At 36.8% G+C, this 10,009-nt stretch overlaps 1 protein-coding gene across 1 annotated transcript in view; it reads left to right on the top strand.

Moving 5' to 3' along the window:
• LOC123244011 (guanylate-binding protein 7-like) overlaps positions 1–10,009 on the top strand; it is a 34,564-nt gene that overhangs the window by 12,936 nt on the left and 11,619 nt on the right. Inside the window, exons 4-5 of the mRNA XM_044672239.1 lie at positions 1,687–1,793; positions 7,193–7,389. Coding sequence (XP_044528174.1) covers positions 1,687–1,793; positions 7,193–7,389 — 304 coding nt within the window. The remainder of the gene's footprint in view (positions 1–1,686; positions 1,794–7,192; positions 7,390–10,009) is intronic.

The raw sequence follows: 10,009 nt of genomic DNA on the forward strand, positions 1-10,009 counted from the left end.
AGAAACATATTGTTGGTGGTGAAACATCATCTTGAATGCTGCCTCTATACACACACACGTACACACAGTGATCTAGAACCCAGTAACTACTAAGAGTCACCTCCTCCTCTCCCCATTAAATGATATGGAAATTCAGGCCATAATGCCAACCAGACATCAGACATAACAGGTTCACAGATACAGAGGGAAAGGATAGCATAGTAAATAGACAACATGATTTGACTGGTGTAATTGGGAACTTATGAAACACTCTCTTGAAGGAGCTGGCGCATAGGTTGTGCCTTAAAGTTTCCAAGAAACTCAAGTGGAAGAGAGGGAGCATTTCAGCTATCGGATCCAGTCTATAAAAAAAGCATGAAATGCTAAGCATGGAACATAGCAATCAGGACATTTTGGCTGGAGCACATAGTATATAGTGGGAGCCGTGTATCAACAGCCTGTGAACATAAAATGGAGCCACTCTTAGAAAGGCTTTAAAATCTGCTCAGATCTAACAGGACTTAAATGCCATAGAAAACAATCTCATCTTTTTATAGAAAAGGGAAGGGAGACCTAGAGAGGTTAGGGCATGCCAATGGTGTTTGACCATATACTGAACACTAATCTTTCACAATCTTGATTAATCACATTTTCTTCCAAGTCTTTTCACTTACTTGTGTCCTATTCAGAAGTAGGTTTGGTCCATATGAAGAGAAAATGATAAGGATTTTAATTTTATATGTACTGTGGAGTACCTTCTTTCCTTTAGCTGCCTAGAGAAAAGTCATTGTTCTAGGTGTTTTCATTCTTTTTTCTTTTTTCTTTATTAATTAAGAAAATTGTTACATGATTCATGTTCTTTCCCTCCCCTCCTCTCACCCCCTCCCATAGCCAATGCACAATTCCACTGGGTTTTACATGTGTCATTGATCAAGGCCTATTTCCATATTATTGATATTTGCACTAGGTTGATGGTTTAGTCTACATCCCCAATCATATCCCCATCGACCCATGTGATGAAGCAGTTGTTTTTCTTCTGTGTTTCTATTCCCACAGTTCTTTCTCTGGATTTCTTCATTCTTTTGGTACATGGAGTTGAGTTTTATTTGTCTCTTAATTTGTGCTTTTAAAGTTCTGTACCATTAATCAAGCCAAGGTGAATGAGTTGTTTAAAGGGGTGAATGAAAAAACATTTATGAAGTACTTAGTATTACAAAGTGTTGTGTTAAATGCTAGAGATACAAAAAGAAAAGGCAAGACAGTCTGCTTTCAAAGAAGTTCTATTCTAATGGATGGGAACAAGTCAGAAGACATTTCAGCTGCAAGTCAGATAGAAAGGTATCAGGGTTCTTCTTTAGGGTACAGAAACAAAGATGTCCAACAGACAGGGAGAGGGAGAGTGAGAGTGAGAGTGAGAGGGAGAGGGAGAGGGAGAGGGAGAGGGAGAGGGAGAGGGAGAGGGAGAGGGAGAGAGAGAGAGAGAGAGAGAGAGAGAGAGAGAGAGAGAGAGAGAGAGAGAGAGAATCTTTTAGGTTTAGATTCCAAGCAATGATTTAGATTGCAACTGCTAGTCCTAACCAAAAATCACTAAGTCTTAAACTGATGAGTGTTCCCTGACTACAGCCGAATATATCATTGACTCTAAGGATCATATGTCATCATGGATGGAGAGTTGAATTATAGGCTAATTGACAAATTGTTTTATAGGGTGACTCCAATAATGACTCCTGGATCTTTGCCCTGGCCATCTTGCTCAGCAGCACATTTGTCTACAATAGCATGGGCACAATCAACTACCAGGCCTTGGAACACCTGCAATATCCTTTCAGAAAATTAGAAGATCCATGACATCCTCAATGCGGGTGCTCCCTCACCAGGAGAGATAAGATAATCCATACTTTAGGAGCTTTCATCATGAGTTAGTTTGCCCAGAAATACCCATCATTAGATGGTCAAGCTTATGGGGGTCACTGTCCCCAAATAAGACTGGCTAATCCTTGGATGACAGTTTGACACCAGACTTATGACTTAAACCTTGGGTGGACCTTGGTTGAACTTACCATTAGACATAAGCACTCCACTTTCATATTCAAGAATTCTGAAATGAGGGTGCACAGTAGATAAAACACCAGACCTGTAGTTAGGGGGACCTAAGTTCAAATCTGACCTCAGACACTAACTAGCTGTATGACCCTGGGATGTCATTTAACTCCAACTGCCTGGCCTTTACGAATTTTCTTCCTTGCAACTGAAACTTAAAATCTATTAAGTCAAAAGGGAAGGGTTTAAAAAAGAATCCTGAATTGCCTTGATCATTTCATCTTTCCTTCTGCCTTATCACTGTCAACCCTCTTCTTTTCCCCCCTCTTCCTCATTTCACATCACTTATATGTCTTCCTTTACCTCAAATCCTTCACCTCTGTTTCACATGAAAAGGTGGTATCTATCCTTGCCAAAGCAAACTTCTCTACATGCTTGCTTGATTCCATCTCATTCTTTTTCAAAGATTGTCTTCTCTATCATTCCTGATCTTTCACTGATCTTCAATCACTTTCCATCTATTGGTGGCATCTCTGTCATCTACAAATCAGCCATGCCTCCTTCACCCTTAAAATACCTTCACTTAATCCCACTATCTCAAAAAGGTACAGTACTATGTCTCTACTCTTCTTAGTGAAATTCACTGAGAATGTTGTCTATGATTACTACCTCTATTTCCCTTCCTCTCACTCCATTCTAAGCCCTTTGCAGTCTGCTTCCTGACCTCATCATTTGGCTAACCCTTCCCTACTCAAAGTTACCAATAATCTCTTTTTTTGTTTGTTTTTTTAAACATTAATATTCATTTTTTAGAAAATTTAACATGGTTACATGATTCATACTCCTACTTTCCCCTTCACTCCTCACCCTCCCCACCCCCAGCCGATGTGCATTTCCACTAGTTTTAAAATGTGTCATTGATCAAGACCTATTTCCAAATCATTGATCATTGCATTGGTGTGGTAGTTTCTAATCAAAACCCCAATCATGTCTACCTTAACCCATGTGTTCAAGCAGCTGCTTTTCTTCTGTGTTTCCATTCCTGCAGTTCTTCCTCTGAATGTGGGTAGCGTTCTTTACCATAAATCCCTCAGAATTGTCCTGGATCATTGCATTGCTGCTAGTACAGACGTTCATTACATTCGATTTTACCACAGTGTATCAGTCTCTGTGTACAATGTTCTTCTGGCTCTGCTCCTTTTGCTCTGCATCAATTCCTGGAGGTCATTCCAGTTCACATGGAATTCCTCCAGTTTATTATTCCTTTGAGCACAATAGTATTCCATCACCAGCATATACCACAATTTGTTCAGCCATTCCCCAATTGAAGGACATATCCTCCTTTTCCAGTTTGTTGCCACCACAAAAAGTGCAGCTATAAATATTTTTGTACAAGTCTGTTTAGCTATGATCTCTTTGGGGTACAAACCCAAAAATGATATGGCTGGATCAAAGGGCAGGCATTCTTTTATAGCCCTTTGAGCATAGTTCCAAATTGCCATCCAGAATGTTTAGATCAGTTCGCAACTCCACCAGCAATGCATTAATGTCCCAATTTTGCCACATCCCCTCCAGCATTCATTACTCTCCCTTTCTTTCATTTTAGCCAATCTGCTAGGTGTGAGGTGATACCTCAGAGTTGTTTTTGATTTGCATTTCTCTAATTATTAGAGATTTAGAACACTTTCTCTTGTGCTTATTGATACTTTTGATTTCTTTATCTGAAAATTGCCTATTCATGTCTCTTGCCTATTTATTAATTTGGGGATGGCTTGATTTTTTATACAACTGACTTAACTCCTTGTATATTTGAGTAATTAGACCCCTGTCAGAGTTTTTTGTTATAAAGATTTTTTCCCAATTGTTGTTTCCCTTTTGATTTTGGCTGCATTGTTTTTGTTTGTACAAAAGCTTTTTAGTTTAATATAATCAAAACCATTTATTTTACATTTTGTAATTTTGTCTTACTTTTGCTTGGTTTTAAAATCTTTCCTTTCCCAGAGATCTGACAAGTATACTATTCTGTGTTCACTTAACTTATTTATAGTTTCCCTCTTTATATTCAAGTCATTCACCCATTCTGAATTTATCTTGGTGTAGGGTGTGAGATGTTGATCTAAACCTAATCTCTCCCATATTGTTTTCCAGATTTCCCAGCAGTTTTTGTCAAATAGTAGATTCATGTCCCAAAAGTTGGGCTCTTTGGGTTTATCATACACTATCTTGCTGATGTCACTTACCCCAAGTCTATTCCACTGATCCTCCCTTCTGTCTCTTAGCCAGTACCATATTGTTTTGATGATCCCTGCTTTATAGTATAGTTTAATATCTGGTACTGCTGATCCCAAAGCCAGGTAGATCAAAAACAGAGAAAGAAAACTACAGACCAATCTCCCTAATGAATATAGATGCAAAAATCTTAAATAGAATACTAGCAAAGAGACTCCAGCAAGTAATCAAGAGGATCATCCACCATGGTCAGGTGGGATTTATACCAGGAATGCAAGGATGGTTCAACATTAGGAAAACCATCTACATAACTGACCATATCAACAATCTAACAAACAAAAATCACATGATTATTTCAATAGATGCTGAAAAAGCCTTTGACAAAATACAGCACCCATTCCTACTGAAAACCCTGGAAATTATAGGAATAGAAGGACCTTTCCTAAAAATAATAAACAGTATATACCTAATACCATCAACAAGCATCATATGCAATGGGCATAAATTAGAAGCCTTCCCAATAAGAACAGGAGTGAAACAAGGATGCCCATTATCACCTCTATTATTCAACATAGTACTAGAAACACTAGCAGTAGCAATTAGAGAAGAAAAAGAAATTGAAGATATCAAAATAGGCAATGAGGAGACTAAGCTATCACTCTTTGCAGATGATATGATGGTCTACTTAAAACATCCTAGAGAATCAACTAAGAAGCTTGTAGAAATAATCAACAACTTTAGCAAAGTTGCAGGATGCAAAATAAATGCACATAAATCATCAGCATTTCTATATATTTCCAACATATCACAGCAGCAAGAGGTAGAAAGAGAAACACCATTTAAAATCACCCTAGACAATATAAAATACTTAGGAATCTATCTACCAAAACAAACACAGAAATTATACGAAAACAACTACAAAACACTTTCTAAACAATTAAAACTAGATCTAAAGAATTGGAAAACCATTGATTGCTCATGGGTAGGATGAGCTAACATATTAAAAATGACCATTCTACCCAAATTAATTTACCTATTTAGTGCAATACCTATCAAACTACCAAAAAACTTTTTTACTAAATTAGGAAAAACTATAACAAAGTTCATTTGGAATAACAAAAGATCAAGAATATCAAGGGAAATAACCAATAATCTCTTAACTACCATATCTAATGACCTCTTCTCCTTCTTGACCCCTCTGCAGTCTTTGCCACTGAGGAGAAAGCTTTTCTTCTAAATGATCTACCTAGATTTTCATGACAAATTTCTCCTAGTCTAACCTGTCTTTAGTCTCTTATGCTGGCCAATAACCATTGGTGTACTGCAAGATTTGACCCTGAGATATCATCTCTTCTCCCATTATGGTTTCTTGCTTGGGAATCTTATTGATGCCAATGGATTCAATTATCATCTCTATACTAATTATACTCCCATCTACTTATCATAGCTTCTCTCCTGAACTCTGCTTTCTCATTTCTAGGTACCTATTGGACATCTCCTACTGGATATCCTATAAACATCTCTAACTCAAAAGGTTCAAAACAGAATTTGTCATCTTTTCCCCAAGCCCTTCCCACATCTTATTAATGTCATGATCACCAATGTCCCCCTATGTCTCTACTCTCTCAACTTAGCTGTCATCTTCAACTCTTCATTTTTTCTCAATCTCTACATCCAGTCTCTTTTCATGAGTTTCCACTTCTATCTTTATAACAGCTTTCCCCAAAACCCCGTTCTTTCCTCTGAAATTGCTACCATTCTGGTGTAGGTCCTCATCACCCATACCAATATTATTGCAATAGACTTCTAGTTAGTCTTGTTGCTTCAAGTCTCTCCCTACTCTAGTCCCTTCTCCGTTTAGTTATGAATGTAATTTTCATAATGCAGAGATTTGACAATGTTGCTCAATAATCTACTTAACAAACTCTAGTAATCTCTATTACCTCTAGGATCATATATACATTTTTCTCTTTGCCTTTAAAAACTTTTACAAACATCCCTTCCTTACATTTTCAGACTTTTTATACATTATTTCCTCCTCATATTCTACCATAAAGCCACATTGGTTTTCTTGTTCTTCCTCTTACTTGACATTGCATCTCAGAGCCTTTTTCTTATCTCTCATGCCTGGAATTCTCTCCCTCAAATATTCTATTTACTATTTTCCCCTTTTCTCTACATCTTAGTTCAAATATCACCTTCAGTAAGGGATCTTTCCTAGTCTCCCCATAATTAGCCAGCATCACAAGACTGAGGGCTCATTATTGGATATATCAAAGAAAGTGGGCATAGGCACACATGGGATGGGAACCATGCCTCTTTATCTCTAAGGAATGCTTTTGTGAATTATATTGGTCCCAATTACATCCTGAGGTCATTGATAAGAAACCAGTTTTATAGATGAATGGGCATATGGGGGATTAGATAAGACCTTCTTTTTAAAAGATGGGACAAAGTCAGTTAGTCCAGCTTCTCAAGGATACAAACCTTGCAGGAAATGCAGGAAAGCTCTTCTTCTAAATGATCACCCTAGATTTTCATGACACCGATCTCTCCTTGTCTAACCTGCCTTTTCTAAAATTATTGAAAACATGATTTTTATTTAACTAAAAATAATTGTGGAAAAGCTTGAGCCTTTGGTATATAACTTCAGAGAAGAAAATGAACTTTTGCATGTATGAGCTTCTTCATTCAGAGATAGAGATTTTTAGTTTTTTTACACAGAATGTAGAATATAGTTGCAGAATAAAATCATTTACAAAGTAAAATCAAATATAAAATAGAAGCTCCAGAATTAATTCTCTTACTGAAATCCATTAAGTATAAAAGAGAGGGATGGGGGGAAAATTTATAAGACTCAATGGAGGGAAGGGAAGAATCCACAAGTAGAATTAGAAACTGCTAATATGGGTGAGTGCTTCCTTTTCCTTATCCAAGATCTTAGATATGTGACAGAGCTGACCAAGTTAATCAAAGTCAAATCCTCACCCAACCCTGATACAGAAGAAAACTCAGCAGACTTTGTGGGCTTCCTTCCAGACTTTGTGTGGACTGTGCGGGATTTTATCTTGGACCTTGAGCTGGATGGACAGTCTATCACTTCAGATGCATACCTGGAAAGTTCCTTGGAACTCAGTAAAGGTAATTTATGAGGCATTTAGATTGGGCATGTTGGTAGTCCTGGGCAGGGCAGGAAGGAATGACAGCAATTTTCCCCCTTTTCTTTGGATCTTAGCTGGGATATTCCTGGGATTTATTCTTTTCAGTCTCATGGACTATAGAAATGGATGCTTTCGTGGTTCTCGTGGCTTTGTTTGGTGTCAGTTGATTTCTTTTTGGTAGCTCTAGAATTTCCATAATCTAGAGATCTCTCCCCAGATGGAGTAGTCCCTGTGAAAATCCATTTGTGCCACCTTCTGTGATGGGTTTATATTTTATGAATTTATAAAAGAAAGTAGATGCTTCTATATGTCCTGCAGTTGTTTGGTGAGCACAGAATTTCAATGAAAGAGAATATGACTTGGTTTATATAGGGTTATTTCATTCAGTCCAGGAGACAGCCAGAGTAATTCTTCCTCTCTAGTAAAAACATAGACCTTGTCAATAATAAGATATAGTCATGTCCTTGAGAGATCATGTTGCACATCATACAGGAAATGGCATTGGGAGTCAGAGGCCTTGGATTCAAATTACATCTCTGGAACTTATTGCCTAGGTAACTTTGGGAAAGTCATTTAATGTCTCTAAACCTCAGTTTCATCATCTGTAAAATGAGGAGTTTGGATTCCAAGATCTCTAAAATTCCCCTAACTCAATATCTATTCACTTGTGAGGACACAGAGTTCCTCCTCTGGAGAATTCTAAAGAAATATTGGCTATGTTTCTCTGAAATAGATCTTGCTTGTCCTAAAAATTTCTGATTGACCATCAGATGCTCCTGTTCACCTTTGTCATTGCCTTAGGAATCTTTTTCCTTTTAACATACTTCATAATATGTTATAAAGCTAAATATTTAAATGGCTTATTATGCACTATTTTTATTGTAGGCTAGTAACTCCCTCATGGCATATAGGCAGGGGTTCTAATATCACTAGGAATGTCTCTAAATCATGTTTTACAAGTTCCTTCGGTTAATTAAATATTTACTCTAGTTGAGGGATCCTGATAGGTGCTGCCCATAGAGGGACAGAAATTCTTCCCCTTAAAAAACAGAATCATCATGGCAGGGAAGGGAGTGAACCATGTGAAAAAAATATGTGGTGTAAAAACATACACAGAATAAATGTGGGAGACAAAGGAATAAGAAAAAAACTAAAGAGCTGCATGAATGAGCAAAGGCCACTATAGAAGGTTCCAAGAAGAAAAGGTGACAGGAAGAAGAAGAGTCCAGGAATGAAGGCAGAAGAGACAGAAACATACAGATTAGTGGGGGGAATGTCATATACAGAGAATAATAAGAAGGCCAATGTGACTGGACTAGAGGATGTTGGGAGAACAATGTAAATTGAATCTAGAACATTTAGAAATAGATTGAGAAAAGCTTAATAGAAAAGAGTAGTTTTTATCTTTGATCCCAAAGGCATTAAAAGAACCATTATACCTAGTTTCTGGACCCAAAGAATAACATAATCAGAAAAATCATTTTAAGGGCAGGTGGGTGTGTTATGTCTAGGAGAAAGGAAGAAACTGAGACTGGAAAATCAGTTAGGAAGCTATTGCAAGAGAACAGGTGAGAGATAATAGGGGCCTGAACTTGGATGACTGTGGAATAAAAGTGGATAGAAGGCAAGAAATGCAAGAGATATTATGGGGGTAAAATTAATAACAGATTGGTTATACAAGAATGAAGTTTGAAGATGACTTCTGAAATACTTTCCTATCAACAGCTAATTCTATTTGTAGTGGTGGAATTGACAATTTCAGACAAGAGAGATTTCCTTTTATTAACTTGGGAGTCTATCTTCTTCATAATCTCAGTCTTCATATCCTGGTCTTTTTCATTTTAGGGGACCAAAATTATTTTTCTACATTATCTATAATTAGATAGATTTTATATATATATATATATATATATAATTATATAGATATAGATATATATCTATATATAATTAGATAGATTTTATATATATTAGATAAAATCTATTTATTATTATTATTAGATAAAATCTATCTAATTATATATAGATAATTTGCCAAATTCTCCCTAGTTGTAATTCAAATGTGAATTTTTGGCTAATTCCATTCAGATTTGGGGGAAATTCATTTTCTCAACAAGTATCTAGATGTTTCCTGTGAATAACACAGTACATTAGCTTCACAAGAGGTGAAAAGCTATCTGATTTCCAGTACCTTCTCTCTAAATGTCTTCTAGCTTTAAAAATTCTGTGTCTATGATTATAACTTAGGAATGAATACAAGAAAATGTTAATACAGTAATTCCCGGTCTTAATATCTTTATCACTCCCTTGACCTAGGTCTATGCTTTGCCATGATATCTGTTTTGGTATCCCTCAGGAAAATGCCCCAGAGATCAAATGGCCAACCTTCTACGAGGGTGCATCAAAAAATTCTTTCCAGAACGAAAGTGCTTTACTTTTGGCTTTCCAATGAATAACATTTTACTCTTAAAGCATCTTGAAAGAGTCCATGACAGTGATCTGGATGCTAAGTTCAGGGATCAAGCAAGCAACTTCTGCTCTTACATCTTTTCCAATGCAAAACCCAAAACCCTCAGTGGGGGTATAATTATAAATGGAAATCG

The sequence above is a fragment of the Gracilinanus agilis genome, chromosome 4 (assembly GCF_016433145.1).
Source record: "Gracilinanus agilis isolate LMUSP501 chromosome 4, AgileGrace, whole genome shotgun sequence".
Taxonomy (NCBI): Eukaryota; Metazoa; Chordata; class Mammalia; order Didelphimorphia; family Didelphidae; genus Gracilinanus; species Gracilinanus agilis.